This window comes from Passer montanus, unplaced genomic scaffold (genome assembly GCF_014805655.1).
Source record: "Passer montanus isolate IOZ18808 unplaced genomic scaffold, ASM1480565v1 scaffold360, whole genome shotgun sequence".
NCBI classification, from domain to species: Eukaryota; Metazoa; Chordata; class Aves; order Passeriformes; family Passeridae; genus Passer; species Passer montanus.
The window spans coordinates 16,421-38,568 of NW_024368375.1; the positions used below are offsets into that span (position 1 = coordinate 16,421).

Consider the following 22,148-nt stretch of genomic DNA (forward strand, 5'->3'; position numbering starts at 1 on the left):
GGGGCCACGCGCGACCCACGAGGGGGAACCCACGGACCCCCCGGCGAGGGGTTGGGGAGCCCCACAGAGCCCCCCACGGAGCCCCACGGAGCCGCCCCCCGACCCACGGCGACAATCGGCGACAATCGGGGGTGGGGGCGGCCCCACTGAGCCCCCCCGGGACCCCCAGAGCCCCACGGGGGGGCCGAGCCCCACGGCGACCCCCGGCAGTGCCACCACCCCCCCGCTCCGGTGTCCCCACAGCCTGTCCCGCCCCACGGCGACACCGGGGCCACGTCCCGCCCCACGGAGCGGCCCCGAAGCCCCCCCGAGACCCCACCCAGGTGTGGGGCAGAGGGTGGCACTGCCTGGCACTCACCTGGAGGGGGGGACGGGCGACAAAGGGGGACACCGGGACATGGGGGGACACCCGGACGTGGGGAAACTTGGACATGGGGACACTGGGGGGGACATGGGGGGGACGCGGCCACCCCGTGAGGGACACGGGTGTCCCTCGTGCTGTCACCTGCCCCTCGTGGGGACGCGGAGCCCTCGGGCAGGTGACAGAGCCACCCCGGGGCAGGGACACGTGTGTCCCGTGTGTCCCTGGTGTCCCTCGTGGGGGAGTCCTGGCGGGCACGGAGCCCTCGTGCCAGGCTCAGGTGGCACAGGTGACACCCGCACAGGTGACACCCGCACAGGTGACACCCTCCGGGCCATGGGGACACCGAGGAAGTGACGGAGCCACCTCGGCGAGGGACACTTGTCCCGTTTGGGGACCCCGAGGCTCACACGGGCACACAGCGAGCGACACGCGTGTCCCCTGCGAGGGACAGGGGCCACCTGCCCCCTCTGCTCGCTCCTGGGGGTCCTGGGCTCCCCCCACCCCGTGTGGGGTGTCCCCCACCCATCCTGGGACCCCTGAGCCCCTCGTGTGTCCCCCCGTGTCCCCCTGAGCCACCCGTGCCACTCTGTGCCCCCGGAATCACCTCGTGGCCCCCATCAAAGGGGGCACAGCCCCCCCAAACTTCCTGAGCCCCCCAAAACTTCCTGAGCCCCCCAAATCCCCCTGAGCCCCCCACTCAAACGGGGCACAGCCATTCCTCCAAGCCCCCCAGCCCCCCTGGCCCCCCACTCACGCTCGGCGCAGCCGGCCCCCCCGAAGGCCGTCATGCTGCAGTCGCAGGTGAAGCCGTCCCACTGCTGCAGGCAGACCCCCCCGTGGGCACACGAGTCCTCGGCGCACGTCGTGCTGGGGCCTGGGGGGCACCGGGCTCGTGGGGACCCCCCCCCGGCTCCCCCAAACCCGGCCCCGGCCGCGGGGGGGGCTCAAAATGGGTTTTTGTGGGTTTAAATCCCCTCCCCCCGCACCTTTGTGCCCCCCCTGGTCGCTCAAATCTCACCTTGGACACCTCCTTGTGCCCCCCCCGAGCCCCCTGCCCACCCGTGCACCTCCCTAACTCCCAGTTACGCCCAAAAAAGCCCCAGACACCCCCGGACCCCCGTGCCCCCCCCCCCCCCCCCCCCCCCCCCCGCCTCTCCCTCCCATCCCTACATACTTCTTCATATGCCCATATGGAGCCGGCCGGTGCTATGGAATGTTAAGAAGTATGTATTTTTGGGCTGGGACCCCCACAGCAGGAGCCCCCATCACCAGCAGCGGCCAGACGGCACCTCCGGAGAGACGATGCGTCCCCTGGGGCTGGTAAAAAGGAACCAGATCAACTTGCAACTGGAGACCCCCCCAGCCCCCCTTCCTCACCGTCGCAGCCCCTCCGCACGTCCCCCACGCGTCGCAGGGCGTCCCCCAGCAGGTCGGGCAGGCGCCCGTTCAGGTCCAGCGAGGCCAGGCAGCCCCGGAAGCCCCCCCGGGAGGCCACGAGCCGCGGGAGGCGGCCCAGGAGCCCCGGGCTGACCCCCCCGACGTACAGCTCACCTGGGGGGGCACGGGGGGGTCACCTGGGGGGCGCTGGCAGCTCTGTCCGCGCCCCAAAACAGGATCGGGATGAGCCCCCCCGAGCTGGTTGGGGTCACGCGCTGGGGAGACCCCCCCGTGTGCCATTGACCCCCCTGCCCCGTGATGTCCAGGTGCACCTGGGGGACACCTGGGGGACACTCAAGGGGTGAGGGGACACCCTGCTGTGGGTACCCCACTGGGGTGACCCCTCCCATCCACCCTGGGACCATCCCCACACCTCTGCCCTTCACCAGGTGTCCGCAGGTGTCACCAGGTGTGTCACCCAGGTGTCTCCAGGTGATTCCAGGTGTGTCCCCAGGTGTGTCCCAGGTGACCCCAGGTGATCGCAGGTGTTTCCCAAGTGATCCCAGGTGTGACCCAGGTGACTTCAGGTGTGCCCCAGGTGTCCCCAGCTGTCCCCCAGCCGTCCCCAGGTGTGTCCCAGCTGTCCCCAGGTGTGTCCCACCTGTCCCCAGGTGTGTCCCAGCTGTCCCCAGGCTCTCACCCTTGAGCTGCAGCCCGCGGGCGCCCTGCCCGTGCTGGGTCACGGGTCTCCCGTCCACGCGCAGCGCGTGCAGGGCCCCCCCCTCGCGTGCCACGGCCACTTCGTGCCAGCGCCCGTCGTGCAGCGGCTGCTCCGAGTTGCCCTTCATGAGCGAGGGGCCCTCGCCCAGGTCGAACACGTAGTGGATGTACCTGGGAAAGGGGGCGTGGCCTCGTTGGGCGTGGCCTCAGGGGAGGGGGAGACTCACCTGGACCCCCCCACCCCAAATACAGGGAGTGTAACTGGGCCGGGGGTGTGGCCACAGTTGGGTGTGGTCGTTATGGGCGTGGCCCGAGCCAGGAGGAGGAGGTGCTTGTGGCATGGGGGCGGAGCCTAAGGGTGGGTGGGGTGGTCCCTGAGGGCTGAGGGGGTTGGGGTCACGCACTGGGGAGACCCCCCCGTGTGCCATTGACCCCCCTGCCCCGTGATGTCCAGGTGCACCTGGGGGACACCTGGGGGACACTCAAGGGGTGAGGGGACACCCTGCTGTGGGTACCCCACTGGGGTGACCCCTCCCATCCACCCTGGGACCATCCCCACACCTCTGCCCTTCACCAGGTGTCCGCAGGTGTCACCAGGTGTGTCACCCAGGTGTCTCCAGGTGATTCCAGGTGTGTCCCCAGGTGTGTCCCAGGTGACCCCAGGTGATCGCAGGTGTTTCCCAAGTGATCCCAGGTGTGACCCAGGTGACTTCAGGTGTGCCTCAGGTGTCCCCAGCTGTCCCCCAGCTGTCCCCAGGTGTGTCCCATCTGTCCCCAGGTGTCCCCAGGGTCTCACCCTTGAGCTGCAGCCTGCGGGCGCCCTGCCCGTGCTGGGTCAGGGGGTACCCCCACACCTGTACCCTCCCCCAGCTGTCCCCAGCTGTCCCCAGGAGTGTCCCAGCTGTCCCCAGGTGTGTCCCAGGTGTCCCCAGGGTCTCACCCTTGAGCTGCAGCCCGCGGGCGCCCTGCCCGTGCTGGGTCACGGGTCTCCCGTCCACGCGCAGCGCGTGCAGGGCCCCCCCCTCGCGTGCCACGGCCACTTCGTGCCAGCGCCCGTCGTGCAGCGGCTGCTCCGAGTTGCCCTTCATGAGCGAGGGGCCCTCGCCCAGGTCGAACACGTAGTGGATGTACCTGGGAAAGGGGGCGTGGCCTCGTTGGGCGTGGCCTCAGGGGAGGGGGAGACTCACCTGGACCCCCCCACCCCAAATACAGGGAGTGTAACTGGGCCGGGGGTGTGGCCAGTGGTGGGGGTGTGGCCACAGTTGGGTGTGGTCGTTATGGGCGTGGCCCGAGCCAGGAGGAGGAGGTGCTTGTGGCATGGGGGCGGAGCCTAAGGGTGGGTGGGGTGGTCCCTGAGGGCTGAGGGGGGTCCCAAGGTCCAAAAAGGTTCAGAAGGTCCCCAGGGGCTCCCCTGGTGACCCCAGGGGTCCCAGGGCATCAGGAGGTCCCCGGGAGGTTCAGGAGCTCCCCAAAGTCCCCAGGTGGTCTCTGACATCCCCTGGAGGTCCCCAAAGTCCCCAGGACCCCCTAGCATGTCCCAGGTGGTCTCTGAGCTCCCCAAGACCCCCAAAGGACCCCATAGGTGTCCCCAAAATCTGTGAAGATCCCTGACCCCCTTAGCAGGGCCGTGGTGTCCCCAAGCTCCCTGAGCTCCCCAGGACGTCCCCCCGGTGTCCCCAAGGTCCTTGAGCTCCCCAGGACGTCCCCCTGATGTCCCCCCTGATGTCCCCCCGGTGTCCCCCCGGTGTCCCCCTCACCCCTTGACCAGCTCGACCACCAGGAAGTCGGAGCCGCTGCCGCCGTTGAAGAGGATGAGGCCGTCGGGCGCCGTGGTCTTGAACTGGAAGAAGAGGTGGAAGGAGGAGAAGGCCTGGAGCGTGGCCAGCGCCACGTAGGAGCCGCGGCCCCCGAAGGCCACCGGGTCGGCCACGATGGCGCGGCGGCCGAAGCGGGCGTTGAGCTCGCAGGAGCTGATGTCGCCGTCGCGGCACAGGTCCAGGTAGGGCAGCCCGTTGAAGACCAGCCCGCTCAGGTGGCCCAGGAAGTTGGAGGGGACCACGGCCAGGAAGCGGCGCTCGGTGACGATGCCGGTCTCGATGTTGTGGAACTCCAGGCGGGTGTGCGAGCCCGACAGCTGGCCTGGGGGGCGTGGGGGACACGGGGGTGGCACCGGGAGCGCGAGGGGCGGCGTGCGCCACCGCGCCGTGGTCTCATGGACATCCAGGCTGTGTGTGGTGTCCTCACAGGGCTGGTCGCCTTGGCCCCGTGCACCCGTGTCCCTAAGGACCTTCATCCACGTTCCTGTGAACCTCCATCCCCGTCCCATGGACCTTCATCCTTGTCCCCATGGACCTTCATCAATGTCTCAAGGACCTTCATCCATGTCCCATGGACCTTCATCCTTGTCCCCATGGACCTTCATCAATGTCTCAAGGACCTTCATCAATGTCCCCAAGGACCTTCATCCATGTTCCTGTGAACCTCCATCCCCATCCCATGAACTTTCATCTCTGTCCCCAGGGACCTTCATCCACGTTCCCGTGGACTTCCATCCCCATCCCATGGACCTTCATCCCTGTCCCAAGGAACTTCATCCCTGTCCCAAGAAACTTCATCCTTGTTCTCATGGACCTTCATCCTTGTCCTCTGGACCTTCATCCCTGCCCCCATGGACTTTTAGCAATGTCCCCCTTTAGCAATGTCCCCACGACCTTCATCCTTGTCCCATGGACCTTCTTCCATGTCCCCTGGACCTTCATCAGTGTCTCATGGACCTTCATCCCCATCCCATGGACCTTCATCCCTGTCCCAAGGAACTTCATCTCTGTCCCCAAGGACCTTCATCCCTATCCCTACAGACTTTTATCCCCATCCTACAGACCTTCATCCACGTTCCCAAGGACCTTCATCCCTGTCCCCTGGACCTGGTCACCATGTCCCCAAACACCAATGTCCTCTGGACCTTCATCCATGTTCTCATGGACCTTCATCCATGTTCTCATGGGTCTTTATCATGTTCTCATGAACCTTCGTCCCTGTTCCCAAGCACCAATGTCCCCAAGGACCTTCATCCCTGTCCCCCGGACCTTCATCCCTGTCCCCTGGACCTGGTCACCATGTCCCCAAACACCAATGTCCTCTGGACCTTCATCCACGTTCCCAAGGACCTTCATCCCTGTCCCCTGGACCTTCATCCATGTTCTCATGGGGCTTTATCATGTTCTCATGGACCTTTGTCCCTGTTCCCAAGCACCAATGTCCCCAAGGACCTTCATCCCTGTCCCCCGGACCTTCATCCCTGTCCCCTGGACCTGGTCACCATGTCCCCAAGCACAAATGTCCCCTGGACCTTCCTCCTTGTCCCCTGGACCTGCAGCCCCACTGGCCACGTCCCCACGGACCCGAGCACCCCGGTGACCCCAAGAGCCCAGGCCAAGGTCCCCCGTCCCCGTCCCCGTGGTGTCACCTTCGACGGTGACGTTGTCGACGGCGAGCTGGAGGCTGCGCCCGCGCCGGGCCACCCGCACCGAGTGCCACTCGTTGTCATCCAGCCGCTGCCCCGCGAACAGCGTCTCGGGGCCCTTGCCTGGGGGCAGCGGGGACAGCGGTGACACCGGGGACAGCGGGGACACCGGGGACAGCGGGGACAGCGGGGACAGTGGGGACACCGGGGACAGCGGGGACACCGGGGATAGTGGGGACATTGGGCACACCAGGGATAGTGGGGACAGTGGGGACACCGGGGACATCAGGGACACCAGGGACACAGGGGACATCAGGGACACGGGGGACACCAGGGGACAGTGACACACTGGGTGACACCAGGGATGCCAGGAGACACTTCTGCACCAGGGGACACCAGTGACACCAGGGGACACTGCTGTGCTGGTGACACCGTGGCACTGGGGGACACCAGTGATAGCGGGTGACACCAGGACACCGGTGACACCAGGTGACACCAGTGACACCGGGGGACAGCACTGTACCGGGGACACTGGGCCACCAGTACAGGTGACACCGTAGCAGCCGGTGGCACTGGGTGGCACTGGGACACCGTGGCACTGGGTGACACCAGATGTCCCCAGCACGGCCCAGGTGTGACCCCTGAGCCCACCTGTGCACCCCAAACACACACGGGGGGTCCCAGCCTATTGGGGGGGTCAGGAGGGGTTTGGGGGTCCCTGTGGAGGTTTTGGGGTGATCCAGGGAGTGTCCCCAAGGGTGTCCCCAGAGGTGTCCCCAGGGGTGTCCCCAGGGGTGTCCCCAGGGGGTGTCCCCGGGGAGTTTGGGGCAGTTTTGGGGGCGTTTGGGGCAGTTTTGGGGGTGTTCACGGGGGGGTTTTGGAGGCCGGGTGTCCCAGGGGGTTTGGGGGTCCAGCTCCCTGGGGGGGGTCCCCAGCCCCTTGGGGGGTCTCCACCCCTTGGGAGGGTCCCCAATCCCACGGGGGGGGTCCCCACCCCACAGAGGACCTGCAGCCCCACGGGGGAGCCCCCCAATGGAAGGGGCTGCAGGAGGGGTCCCCAATCCTGGGGGGGGTCCCCAATCCTCTGGGGGGTCCCTCAACCCCTCGGGGGGTCCCGGCGCTGCGCCCCAAGTGGCAGCGGGGGGGTCACGAAGGCCCCAATCCCGCGGGGGAGGGGAGGGGGAGGGAGTTGGGGACACCGAGGTGGCTCTGGGGACCCTCCAGGACCAGTTTGGGGGTCACAGCTGCTGTTCTGGGGGTGCCCGGGCACCATTTTTGGGTCCTGAGCACTTCTGGGGGAAATTTTGGGGTCCCAGGCATCAACTTGACCATTTTGGGATCACCAGAACCGGCCCAGACACCATTTTGGGGGAAATCTTTGCGACCTGGACGCTCTTTTTGGGGTCCCAGGCATGAATTTGACAATTTTAGGGCCAGGAGAACTGACCTGGGCACCATGTTGGGGTCCTGACCATCATTTGGGGCTCCCAGGCACCAACTTCGGGCCATTCTGGGGTCACAAGCACTTTTGGGATCCCAGGAATCATTTTTGGGCTCCTAAGAACTGACTTGGGCTCCAATTTGGGATCTTGAGCATCACTGTGGTGTCCCAGACACCAATTTGATCATTTTGGGGGGATCCCAGACACCATTTTAGGGTTCCAGTCACCATTTTTAGGTCCCTGGCTCCATCTCAGGGTCCCAGGAACCATTTTGGGGTTCCAGGCCCTATTTTGGAGTCCCAGACACCATTTTGGGGTCCCAAACCCCATTTTGGGATCCCAAACCCCATTTTGGGGTCCCAGACCCTATTTTGGGGTCTCAGACACCATTTTAAGGTTCCAGGCCGTATTTTGAGGTCCCAGACCCTCTTTTGGAGTCCCAGACCCCATTTTGGGGTCCCAGACCCTATTTTGAATTCCAGACCCTATTTTGGGGATCCCAGACCCCATTTTGGGACCCCAGACACCATTTTGGGTCCCAGATGCTATTTTGGGGTCCCAGACACCATTTTGGGGTCCCAGTCCCTATTTTGGGGTCCCAGTCCCTATTTTGGCCCTCCTGGGATGACCAGAACCGCCTCGGGCCCCGTTTCGGGGAGGATTTCGGGGACATTTCAGGGACATTCCAAGGACGTTTCGGGGTTTATCCGGGGGGTCTCTGCGGGGTCTCGGGGGGGCTCACCCAGGTTGAGGGTGAGCTTCATGCGCCCCCCGTCCAGCTCGAGGCGCAGGGTGTCGGCCGAGTGGCGCGAGGTGGTGGCCAGGACGAGGCCGAAGGCTCGGGGGGACATGAAGCGCAGGGACACGTCCTCGGCCTCGGTCTGCTCGCCCGGCACCTGCACCTTCAGGTACATGCTGCCGTCGTAGCTCAGTACCGCCGCCTCTGCGGGGACAGGGACGCGCTGTCACCCCCCCACGGCCACCCCCGATGGCCCCAGGGTGGCCCCAGGTGTCCCCAGGGTGTCCCCAGCCATCCCCAGCCATCCCCAGGGTGTCCCCAAGTGTCCCCAGCCATCCCCAGGGTGTCCCCAGGTGTCCCCAGTGTCCCCGCGTCCCCTCTGTCCCCTCTGTCCCCGTGTCCCCGCGTCCCTCACCTGTCTCGCAGCGCGGCCCCAGGTACCCGGTGCCGCGGCAGTCGCACACGAAGCGGTTCCAGCCCTCGCGGCACGTCCCCCCGTTGCGGCAGGGAGCGCTGGCGCACAGCCGGGGGGGGTCCCTGGCGCAGAGCGGGGCGACCCCCGGAGCCCCCCCGGGGGCCAGGAGCGCCCGCACGTCGCGGCTCCGCCCGTCCACGAACAGGTCCCGCACGCAGCCCACGAAGCCGAGGCGCAGCCCCGCGGCCCAGAGCTCGGGGGGCGCGGGGGGCCCGGGCCGGCCCTCGGGGAGCCCCCCCAGGTACAGCTCGGCCCCCACGTCCAGAACGTCGCGGTCGCCGCTGGCCAGGAAGGGCGTGCTGCGGCTGTTCACCAGAGGGGGCATCAGGGACAGCGGGGGGACATCAGGGACAGCGGGGACAGCGGGGCACACCTGCACACCTTGTGCACACCTTCACACCTCTCCCCTCACACCTTTTCACACCTGCACACCCCTCCCCACACACCTTTGCACACCCCAGGCACACCTGCACACCCCTCCTCTCACACCTGCACACCCCTCCTCTCACACCTGCACACCCTCTCACACCTGCACACCCCTCCCTTCACACCTTTTCACACCTGCACACCTTTGCACACCCCTCCCCGTACACCTGCACATCCTTTGCACACCCGCACGCCCTTTGCACACCCTTCCTCTCACACCTGCACACCCTTTTCACACCTGCACACCCTCTGCACACCTGCACACCCCTCATCTCACACCTGCACACCCTCTGCGCGGGGGTCCCTGCCCGAAGAGCAGGACCCCGTTGGGCTCCGTGGTGCGGAAGTCGAAGGAGACGGAGCCGGCGCGGGCCGGGCGCCAGGTGGGCAGCGCCAGGTGAGCCTGGGGGGTGGCGAAGGTGACGGGGTCCAGCGCCGGGGGGGGGTCGCAGTGGAAGAGCAGCGCCCCGTGCAGCGTCACCCGCGCGTCCCCCTCCTGCGCCAGCCGCGACAGCTCCAGCTTGAAGTCGTTGTTCTTGTAAACCACCTGGGGGGGCGGGGACAGGGGAGGTTTGGGGGGGTTCGGCACCCCCGTGTGACCCCCGATGCTGCTGTGCTGCGCTGTCACCTGGAACGCCCCTGGGGACACGCACAGGTGAGTTGGGGGTCCCCAAAATGTCACCCACAGCTCCTGGGGACACGTACAAGTGAGTCGGGGGTCCACAAAATGTGACCCAGAGTCCCCAGGGACATGAACAGGTGAGCTGGGGACTCCTGGGGGTCCCCAAAATGTCACCCATGGCCCCTGGGGACACACACAGGTGAGTCAGGGGTCCCCAACATGTCATCCCCACTCCTGGGGACACACACAGGTGAGTCGGGAGCTCATGAATGTCCCCTAAATGTCACTCACAGCCCCTGGGGACACGCACAGGGATCCACAAAATGTGACCCAGAGTCCCCAGGGACACCCACAGGTGAGCTGGGGACTCCTGGGGGTCCCCAAAATGTGACCCGGAGTCCCCAGGGACAAACACAGGTGAGTCGGGGGTCCCCAAAATGTGACCCGGAGTCCCCAGGGACATGAACAGGTGAGCTGGGACTTATGGGGGTCCCCAAAATGTCACCCATGGCCCCTGGGGACACACACAGGTGAGTCAGGGGTCCCCAACATGTCATCCCCACTCCTGGGGACACACACAGGTGAGTCGGGAGCTCATGAATGTCCCCTAAATGTCACTCACAGCCCCTGGGGACACGCACAGGGATCCACAAAATGTGACCCAGAGTCCCCAGGGACACCCACAGGTGAGTCGGGGGTCCCCAGAATGTCCCCCCCACCCTCAAGGACCCCCACAGGTGAGTCGGGGGGGCTCTACCGGGGGGGGGTCGCAGTGGAAGAGCAGCGCCCCGTGCAGCGTCACCCGCGCGTCCCCCTCCTGCGCCAGCCGCGACAGCTCCAGCTTGAAGTCGTTGTTCTTGTAAACCACCTGGGGGGGCGGGGACAGGGGAGGTTTGGGGGGGTTCGGCACCCCCGTGTGACCCCCGATGCTGCTGTGCTGCGCTGTCACCTGGAACGCCCCTGGGGACACGCACAGGTGAGTCGGGGGTCCCCAAAATGTCACCCACAGCTCCTGGGGACACGCACAGGTGAGTCAGGGGTCCCCAAAATGTGACCCGGAGTCCCCAGGGACAAACACAGGTGAGTCGGGGGTCCCCAAAATGTGACCCGGAGTCCCCAGGGACATGAACAGGTGAGCTGGGACTTATGGGGGTCCCCAAAATGTCACCCATGGCCCCTGGGGACACACACAGGTGAGTCAGGGGTCCCCAACATGTCATCCCCACTCCTGGGGACACACACAGGTGAGTCGGGAGCTCATGAATGTCCCCTAAATGTCACTCACAGCCCCTGGGGACACGCACAGGGATCCACAAAATGTGACCCAGAGTCCCCAGGGACACCCACAGGTGAGCTGGGGACTCCTGGGGGTCCCCAAAATGTCACCCACGGCCCCTGGGGACATGTAAAAGTGAGTTGGGGGTCCCCAAAACATGACCTACAGTCCCCAGGGACACCCACAGGTGAGTCGGGGGTCCTCAAAATATCACCACATCCCCTGGGGGGGCACACAGGTGAGTTGGGGACTCATGGATGTCCCCAAAATGTGATTCATGGCCCCTGGGGACACGCACAGGTGAGTCGGGGGTCCCCAAAATGTGACCCAGAGTCCCCAGGGACACACACAGGTGAGTCCCCAAAATGCCCCCCACCCTCAAGAACACCCACAGGTGAGTCGGGGGTCCCCAAAATGTGACCCAGAGTCCCCATGGACACCCACAGGTGAGTCGGGGGTCCCCAGAATGTCCCCCCCACCCTCAAGGACACCCACAGGTGAGTCGGGGGGGCTCTATCTCTCCCCCCCACCCCGAACACCTGCACCCCTCCCCAGGTGAGGGCGGTGGGGGTCCCCGAGCCCCCAGACTCACGTCCTTGAGGCAGCCCATGAAGTTGTTGCTGACGGGGGACCCCGGCAGGTCGGCGGTGTTGGGGGACCCCCCCACGTAGAAGAAGTCGTCGGAGCCCAGCATGGTGAAGTCCTCCTGCGTGTAGCCCGTGGTGGTCAGGATGCCGTCCACCGAGATGGTCAAAATGCCCCCCACCCTCAAGAACACCCACAGGTGAGTCGGGGGTCCCCAGAATGTCCCCCCCACCCTCAAGGACACGCACAGGTGAGTCGGGGGTCCCCAGAATGTCCCCCCCACCCTCAAGGACACGCACAGGTGAGTCGGGGGGGGCTCTATCTCTGCCCCCCACCCCGAACACCCGCACCCCTCCCCAGGTGAGTGCAGGTGGGGGTCCCCGAGCCCCCAGACTCACGTCCTTGAGGCAGCCCATGAAGTTGTTGCTGACGGGGGACCCCGGCAGGTCGGCGGTGTTGGGGGACCCCCCCACGTAGAAGAAGTCGTCGGAGCCCAGCATGGTGAAGTCCTCCTGCGTGTAGCCCGTGGTGGTCAGGATGCCGTCCACCGAGATGGTCACCTGCGGCACGAGAGCGGCCGCGCTCAGCCGGGCCCCCGCGGCCGGGGCACCCCAAAACTGGGGGGGGTACACACACCTGTACACACCTGTACACACACCTGTACACACCTGTACACACACCTGTACACACCTGTACACACACCTGTACACACCTGTACACACACCTGTACACACCTGTACACACACCTGTACACACCTGTACACACACCTGTACACACCTGTACACACACCTGTACACACCTGTACACACACCTGTACACACCTGTACACACACCTGTACACACCTGTACACACACCTGTACACACCTGTACACACACCTGTACACACCTGTACACACACCTGTACACACCTGTACACACACCTGTACACACCTGTACACACACCTGTACACACCTGTACACACACCTGTACACACCTGTACACACACCTGTACACACCTGTACACACACCTGTACACACCTGTACACACACCTGTACACACCTGTACACACACCTGTACACACCTGTACACACACCTGTACACACCTGTACACACACCTGTACACACCTGTACACACACCTGTACACACCTGTACACACACCTGTACACACCTGTACACACACCTGTACACACCTGTACACACACCTGTACACACCTGTACACACACCTGTACACACCTGTACACACACCTGTACACACCTGTACACACACCTGTACACACCTGTACACACACCTGTACACACCTGTACACACACCTGTACACACCTGTACACACACCTGTACACACCTGTACACACACCTGTACACACCTGTACACACACCTGTACACACCTGTACACACACCTGTACACACCTGTACACACACCTGTACACACCTGTACACACACCTGTACACACCTGTACACACACCTGTACACACCTGTACACACACCTGTACACACCTGTACACACACCTGTACACACCTGTACACACACCTGTACACACCTGTACACACACCTGTACACACCTGTACACACACCTGTACACACCTGTACACACACCTGTACACACCTGTACACACACCTGTACACACCTGTACACACACCTGTACACACCTGTACACACACCTGTACACACCTGTACACACACCTGTACACACCTGTACACACACCTGTACACACCTGTACACACACCTGTACACACCTGTACACACACCTGTACACACCTGTACACACACCTGTACACACCTGTACACACACCTGTACACACCTGTACACACACCTGTACACACCTGTACACACACCTGTACACACCTGTACACACACCTGTACACACCTGTACACACACCTGTACACACCTGTACACACACCTGTACACACCTGCACACACCTGTACACACACCTGTACACACCTGTACACACACCTGCACACACCTGTACACACACCTGCACACACGTGCACACACACCTGTACACACCTGTACACACCTGCACACACCTGCACACACCCGTTATCACACCTGCACTCACCTGTAGCCCTGTACACACCTGTACACACCTGCACACACACCTGTACATACCTGCACACACCTGTGCACACCTGTGCACACCTGTACACATCTGTACACATTTGTACACACCTGAACACACCTGTACACACACCTGATGTGACCCTCACACACCTGTACACACCTGTACACACCTGCACACACACCTGTACATACCTGCACACACCTGTGCACACCTGTGCACACCTGTACACATCTGTACACATTTGTACACACCTGAACACACCTGTACACACACCTGATGTGACCCTCACACACCTGTACACACCTGTACACACCTGCACACACCTTTTCACACCTGTGCACACCTGCACACATCCGCACACACCTGTACACACACCTGCCACACCTGTACACACCTGTACACACCTGAACACACCTGTACACATTTGTACACACCTGCCACACCTGTACACACCTGTACACACCTGCACACACCTGAACACACCTTTTCACAACTTTTCACACCTGCGCACACCTGTACACACCTGTACACACCTGTGCACACCTGATAAAAAAAATCACCCACCCCCCCCCTTTTAAAACCCTGACACCCCCTGGGGCGGGGTTTGGGGTGAAAGCGGCTGGTTTTGGCAAAAATGGGCAAAAATCCAAAGGAATCGGCCCAAAATGGGGGAGGGGGGTGGGGTCCCACGTCCCCTCTGTGAGCGACAGCTGGGTTTTGGGGGGAACCCCAAATTTCGGGGTGGTTTTGGGGCTTGAGAAACCGTGCTCGGCCACGAGGGAGCAAATTGCCCAAAATCATGGGAATTCACCCCAAAATGAGGCGTTTGGGGGGGGTCTCCATCCTGCCCCCGACCCATTTTGGGGGGAAATTATGGAGAATCTGAGCCTTGGCTGTTTCAGGGGGTGGGATTGGCATGAAATTGCTCCAAATCCCAAAAAATCACCCCAAAAATTGGGTCTGGGACTCCATAAAAGTTTCCAGGGGAAAACGAGCCCAGCCCGGGCTGGATTTTGGGGTGAAACCGGCTGGTTTGGGGACCAGGGAGCTGCAGCTACGCCCTGGATGGTGTGGGGGGGAAAAAATCGTCCAAAATTTCTAAAATTCATCCCAAAAATGGGGGAGTGAAATCCCACATCAACCCCTTGGGGAAAATCGGCAACTTCTGAGCCCGGCCTGACGATTTGGGTGGAAATCATTTGGTTTTGGCATTGGGAAACTGCGGGTGTTGGGTTTACCCGATCACCCAAAATCCCAAAAATTCCCCAATTCACACCAAAACGAGTGGGGAGACCCCACATTGTCCCCATCAAGAAAATCACACTCTCAAAAAGGAGTTTTTTTGGAAAATCAGCTATTTTTGGCATGGGGGAGGCGATGCTCCGCCACAAGATGGCGGACGGGTGAAAATTGCCCTAAATCCCTCAAATTCGTCCCAAAACAGCGGGAGCTGAACCCTCTTGAGAAAAAATATCACTGCCTGACCCCAGATGAGGATTTTTTGGGGGGAAAACCAGCTCATTTTGGCACGAGGGAGCCGCAGCTCAGCCGCAAGACGGCAGACGGGCGAAAATTGCCCAAAACCGCTAAAACTCACCCCAAAAACGGGGCGGCAGATGGGTTGAGGCGCCACCTCACCCCCATCGCGTACCACCCGCCCCCTCGGGAAGGATTTTTGCTGGGATGGGAGGAAGAGGAGGGTGACGGGGCGGGGCAGAACCAGCTCTGGTTTATTTTGCCACGATGGGGGCGGCAGCCGAAGCTCGGCCTGCGGAGATGGCGGATGGGTGAAAATTTTGCCCAAAATCCCCCGGATCGGCCCCAAAAGGTGGGGAGTGGGGCCACGGCGAAGCCAAGGAGTAACAATAGAGTGATAACTACCAGGTAATGCAGTTTGTTTACCATAGCGTGTCCGATCCCTGCGTGCTGGCGGCGAGAGAAGGACAAAACACAAACGTGACGTTTGGGGGGCGCTTGGGGTGGGGGGCGCGGGGGGGTTTTTTTTTTTTTGGGGTTTGTCCAGGATTTTTGAAACAAGAGCATAATTTATAGCAATGTTTACATCTTCCCCACTTTGAATTCCTTGGAAGAGCTGACAGAGGATCTTCTTCAACACAGCTTCCAGGGCCGTTGCAATTTCCTCCTCTTTGTTTCCTGTGAGGAAAGAATAAGGTCACAGGGTCACTGATATTTCCTCCTTGAGCAGAAGACAAGCTATCTGACACAAGCATGCCCAAAGGACACACTTTGTGTCCTGCCTGAGCCAGGCCCAGGGGCACAGTCTGGGGCCAGCAAGGCCCACACTGGAGCCTGTGCCCCAGCTGACCCTTCCCCTTCCCAGCACCGGCTCCTGCAGGCAGAGCTGCTCTCCACAGGCCCTGTGCTCACAGACACATCCAGGCTCTGCTCAGGGAACCTCCTCTCCCTGCTCATCATCATCAGGGAAACAAGGCTGAGCTCACGCGTGCCCCAGCATGGGACCAGGAGTGGGGCGTTGCACGGAGGGGGAGGGGCGGCGCCCACCTTGGAGGGGGGAGAGAGAAGCAGAGAGTTGTCAGAAAATGGGGGGCGGAGTGGGGGGGGGGAGAAACCCCCCCCCGAACTCCACCGGTCACCCCCTGTGGGGGTTGGGCAGAGACCCCTCCCCCATCGTGCGTCCAGTGCTCCCAGTTTGGGAGGGTCCATGGAACCAGTGCTCCCAGTTGGGGAGAGAGAGGTCCTGCGGTCGGTGCTGCCAGCGGGGTGGTTGAGCAGCGTGTCCAGTGCTCCCAGTGCTCCCAGTGCTCCCAGTTGGGTGCTCGAGCAAGACACCCAGTGCTCCCAGTGCTCCCAGTTGGGTGCTCGAGCAAGACACCTACTGCTCCCAGTGCTCCCAGTTGGGTGCTCGAGCAAGACACCCAGTGCTCCCAGTTGGGACCAGAATCGAGACTCCCAGTGCTCCCAGTTGGGGAGAGGATCGAGGCTCCCAGTGCTCCCAGTTGGGTGCTTGAGCAAGACACCCAGTGCTCCCAGTTGGGACCAGAATCGAGACTCCCAGTGCTCCCAGTTGCGTGGTTGGCCAATGTCTATCACCCCCAGTTGGGTGCTTGAGCAAGACACCCAGTGCTCCCAGTTGGGACCAGAATCGAGACTCCCAGTGCTCCCAGTTGGGGAGAGGATCAAAGCTCCCAGTGCTCCCAGTTGGGTGGTTGGCCAATGTCCATCACCCCCAGTTGGGTGGTTGACCAGCACAACCAGTGCTCCCAGTTGGGGAGCAGATTGAGGAACCCATTGCTCCCAGTATGCCCAGTTCTCTAGTTTAACCTAACACCCAGTGCTCCCAGTTGGGGAGCTGGTCAAGGTACTGGTGCTCCCAGTTGGGTGGCTGATGAAGACACCCATCGCTCCCAGTGCTCCCAGTTGGGGAGCTGGTCAAGGTAACTGGATTTCCTGGTCGGGTGGTTGGCCAAGTCAACCAGCGCTCCCAGTTGGGGAATTCAGCAAAATGCTGGGTGGTGCCAGTTGGGGTGGTTGGCCAAGTCACCCAGTGCTCCCAGTTGGGCAGTTGACCAAGATGCCCATTGATCCCAGTGCTCCCAGTTGGGGAATTCAGCAAAATGGGTGGTGCCAGTTGGGGTGGTTGGCCAAGAGTCCCATCCCAGTGCTCCCAGTTGGGGAACTGATCAACTCAACCATTGCTCCCAGTGCTCCCAGTTGGGAGCTGGTCATGGCAACCAGTGCTCCCAGTTGGGGAGCTGATCAACTCAACCATTGCTCCCAGTGCTCCCAGTTGGGAGCTGGTCATGGCAACCAGTGCTCCCAGTTGGGGAGCTGATCAACTCAACCATTGCTCCCAGTGCTCCCAGTTGGGAGCTGGTCATGGCAACCAGTGCTCCCAGTTGGGGAACTGTCTGAGAAGACCCATTAAATGGCCACTCAAGGATCCCAGTTGGGGAGCTGCCCAAGGCTCCCAGTGCTCCCAGTTCGGGAGCTGCCCAATGTTCCCAGTGCTCCCAGTTGGGGACCTTCCCATCTCTCCCAGTGCTCCCAGTTAGGGAGCTGATCAAACCCACCACTGCTCCCAGTGCTCCCAGTTGGGGAGCTGATCAAACCCACCATTGCTCCCAATGCTCCCAGTTGGGGAGCTGCCCAAGGCTCCCAGTGCTCCCAGTTGGTTGCGCGTGACGCGCACGTGGTGCCAGCCGCCGTCGTGGAACTTGCCGTTGACGGGCTCCACCAGCGCCTCGAAGGCGCCGGCGCCCAGGTTGATGACGAGCCACACGGCGCCGGCCTTGAGCGACAGGTTCAGGAAGTCGGCGGCGCGGCCGGTGTGCAGCAGCAGCCCGTGGCGCTGCCGCGTGCGGAACGCCAGCGCCAGCTCGTCCGCGCTGCTCTGCACCGGCGACCGCGACACGTCGTAGCAGAAGAACTCGCTGCCCCGGAACGTGGCCACATACTCGGCGCGGCCTGGCGGTGGGGACAGCGGGGACGCCGTGTGGGGGCGGCGAATGGCGAGGTTGGCAAGGGGGGCGTGGCACTGGGGGGTGTCGGTGGGAGATGGCGGCAGGGGATGGGGAGGTTGTGGTTGGGGACGTTGCGATGGGGACGTTGTCATGGGGACGTTGTCATGGGACATTCTCATGGGGACATTGTCATGGAGATGTTGTCATGGGGATGTTGTCATGGGGACATTGTGATGGGGACATTGCGATAGGGACGTTGCGATGGGGACGTTGTCATGGGGACGTTGTCATGGGACATTCTCATGGGGACATTGTCATGGAGATGTTGTCATGGGGATGTTGTCATGGGGACATTGTGATGGGGACATTGGGATGGGGACGTTGTGATGGGGACGTGATGAGGACATTATCATTGGGACATTGTCATGGAGACATTCTCATGGGAACGTTGTCATGGGGACATTGTGATGGGGACGTTGTCATGGGGACATTGCGATAGGGACGTTGTGATGGGAACGTTGTCATGGGGATGTTGTCATGGGGATGTTGTCATGGGGACATTATCACTGGGACATCGTCATGGGGGCATTGTCATGGAGATGTTGTCATGGAGACATTGCCATGGGGTGTTGTCACGGGGATGTTGTCACAGGGACGTTGCCATGGGGACGTTGTCATGGGGAGGTTGTCATGGAGATGTTGCCATTCGATGTTGTGATGGGCACGTTGTCATGGGGACGTTGTGATGGGGACGTTGTCATGGGGACGTTGCAACGATGACCTTGCGCGGGGACATTGTTATGGGATCTCAGGTGTGTGTTGGGGGTTTGGGAGTCCTGGGAGGTCCTGGGGGTTCCCAGGTGTGCACAGGTGTGGGGTTTGTGGTTCCTGGGGTTCCCAGGTGTGCACAGGTGTGGGGTTTGAGGTTCCCAGGTGGAAAGGGAGGGAAATGAGAGAAAGGGGGGAAATGGGGGAAAAATGAAAAAATAGAAAAAAGGAAGAAAGGAAAAGGGAGGAAAGGAGGGAAAGGGATGAAAGCGGGGGGAGGGAGGAAAAAGAGGAAAAAAGTGAAAAGGGTCAAAGCAAGGGAAAGGAGGAAATTGATAAAAAGGGGAAGTCAGCAGCACAAGGGAAAAGAGAAAAGGAAAAAGAAAAAAAGGGGGAAAAGTGGGGGAAATAAAAATAATTCTAAAAGGGGAAATTATCGAGGAGGGAAAATAAAGATCAACAAAGGGAAGGGAAAAAATGAAGGTGAAAAAAGAACTCTGATATAAAAGGTGGAATATTCAAAGTATTTATTGAAAGAGGAAAAATAATTAATGTAAAGAGATAATGATAAAGAAGGAGAAAGATATTAATTAACATGGAGAAGAATTTTTAAAAAAAAGGAAAAATACTGAACTGGGAAATTACTTTAAAAGGGAAAATATCTTCATGAGTAGAAAATTCATAAAAAGGGGGAAATAATCAAAATAAAGGGAAAATCACGAGAAAAGGAAAAATATTAAAATAAACACTATTAATAAAAAAGGGAAAATAATCTAAAAAAAAAGAAAAATAAGGAAAAAGCCAAAATAACGGGAAATGTAAAAGAAAAAAGGGGGGGAATAAAGGAAATAGTAAAGGAAAAGCGGCAAAATGGGAAACATAGAGGGAAATGGGAATGAAAGAGAAACCAATTAAAAAACATAAACATAAAAAAAAAATCAGAATTAAAAAAATTAAAAATTAACCAAAAAACCCAAAATGACCGAAAGGCCCAGGCGCTTGGGGGCGGGGCACAATGTGGGGGGGGAGGGGTTTGCACGCCCCGGTGGGATTTGCACGCCCTGAACTTCGTCCTGGAGGGGATTTGCACGCCCCGAGGGGGGGTTTGCACGCCCTGTGCACGCCCACAGCCCTCACGGCGCCCCAGCACCCTGCACCCTATAGGGCACCCCAAAGGGACCCTGCACCTACAGGGCATCCTATAGCAACCCACAGGGACCCTGCACCCTATAGGGCACCCTATAGCACCCCAAAAGGACTCTGTACCCTATAGGGCACCCCAAAAGGACTCTGTACCCTATAGGGCACCCTATAGCATGCCAACACCCTTTAGGGCACCCCAAAGGGACCCTGCTTCCTATAGGGCACCCCATAGCACCCCAACACCCTATAGGGCACCCCATAGCACCCCAGCACCCTATAGGGCACCCCAAAAGGACTCTGTACCCTATAGGGCACCCTATAGCATGCCAACACCCTTTAGGGCACCCCAAAGGGACCCTGCGTCCTATAGGGCACCCTATAGTACCCCAACACCCTGTAGGGCACCCTGAAGGGACCCAGCACCCTATAGGGCACCCTATAGCACCCCAACACCCTATAGGGCCCTCCTCAGGGACCCAGGACCTCATGGCACACCCCGTAGTGCCCTGCCTGCACCCCACAGGCACCGTGGACCCCATAGGGCACCCTATAAGGACTCTGCACCCCATAAGGCACCCCAAAGGGAGTCTGCACCCTATAGGGCACCCCAAAGGGTCCATGCACCCTATAGGGCACCCCACAGGCACCGTGGACCCCACAGGGCACCCTATAGGGACCCTGTACCCCACAGGGCATCCCATAAGGACCTTGCACCCCACAGGGCACCCCAAAGGGACCCCACACCCCATAGGGCACTCTATAGGGTCCCTGCACCCCATAGGGCACCCCAAAGGGACGGGCACCCCAAAGGGTCCATGCACCCTATAGGGCACCCCACAGGCACCGTGGACCCCACAGGGCACCCTATAGGGACCCTGTACCCCACAGGGCATCCCATAAGGACCTTGCACCCCACAGGGCACCCCAAAGGGACCCCACACCCCATAGGGCACTCTATAGGATCCCCACACCCTATAGAGCACCCTATAGGGTCCCCACACCCCACAGGGCACCCCAAAGGGACCCCACACCCCACAGGACACCCCACAGCACCCCAGGGCCCTCGCAGCCCCCCCCGTTCCTGTCCCCCCTCAAGGACGCGGCGGGAGCATCCGGCAGTGCCGTGACAACCGTCACCAGGGAGACAGGCCCGGGCGTCTCCACGGCAACGGGTACCCAGCCCCGGCGGCGCCCCGGCAACCGGCCCTGGCAACGCGCCCGGAGGAACCCCAAAGGGACCCCACACCCCATAGGGCACCCCAAAGGGACCCCACACCCCATAGGGCACTCTATAGGGTCCCTGCACCCCATAGGGCACCCCAAAGGGACCCCACACCCCACAGGGCACCCCAAAGGGACCCCATACCCCATAGGGCACTCTATAGGATCCCCACACCCCACAGAGCACCCTATAGGGTCCCTGCACCCCATAGGGCACTCTATAGGGTCCCTGCACCCCACAGAGCACCCTATAAGGACCCCACACCCCACAGGACACCCCAAAGGGACCCCACACCCCATAGGGCACCCCAAAGGGACCCCACACCCCATAGGGCACTCTATAGGGTCCCTGCACCCCACAGGGCACCCCAAAGGGACCCCACACCCCATAGGGCACTCTATAGGATCCCCACACCCTATAGAGCACCCTATAGGGTCCCCACACCCCACAGGGCACCCCAAAGGGACCCCACACCCCACAGGACACCCCACAGCACCCCAGGGCCCTCGCAGCCCCCCCCGTTCCTGTCCCCCCTCAAGGACGCGGCGGGAGCATCCGGCAGTGCCGTGACAACCGTCACCAGGGAGACAGGCCCGGGCGTCTCCACGGCAACGGGTACCCAGCCCCGGCGGCGCCCCGGCAACCGGCCCTGGCAACGCGCCCGGAGGATGCTGTCGCCACGGTGACACCGGCGGTTGTCCCCAGGAACGTGTGCGAGGGCGGGGTGGCACGAGAGACCCCCCGGGCCACGCCCGGCTGGCACCGGCACCGTCACCGTCACCGCGGGGACACCCAGCCCACGGCGGGGCGTGCCACCGCACCGGGGCGTGCCAGGGTGGGGACAGGCGGGGACACGAGGGCGTGTGGGGACACCGGGACGGGTAAACACGGGGGGGTGACATCGGGTCCCCAAAGCCCCGCGCCACCCCCAGCAGGGTCACCCGTGTCACACGAGGGCACACGAGGGCCCGGGGAGGTGCAAAATGGGGGTGGGGGAGGACACTGAGGGTGGGAGGAGGGGGGGACACCGG

At 61.7% G+C, this 22,148-nt stretch overlaps 1 protein-coding gene across 1 annotated transcript in view; it reads right to left on the reverse strand.

The window, feature by feature from the left end:
- The window catches only part of LOC120505871 (neurexin-2-like), a 41,309-nt gene that overhangs the window by 15,346 nt on the left and 3,815 nt on the right, over positions 1-22,148 (reverse strand). Inside the window, 11 exon segments of the mRNA XM_039716817.1 lie at positions 1,119-1,238; positions 1,742-1,915; positions 3,402-3,592; positions 4,219-4,600; positions 5,928-6,047; positions 8,109-8,309; positions 8,521-8,919; positions 9,286-9,553; positions 11,888-12,049; positions 15,424-15,478; positions 17,697-17,988. Of these exon segments, the coding sequence (XP_039572751.1) occupies positions 1,119-1,238; positions 1,742-1,915; positions 3,402-3,592; positions 4,219-4,600; positions 5,928-6,047; positions 8,109-8,309; positions 8,521-8,919; positions 9,286-9,553; positions 11,888-12,049; positions 15,424-15,478; positions 17,697-17,988 (2,364 nt within the window).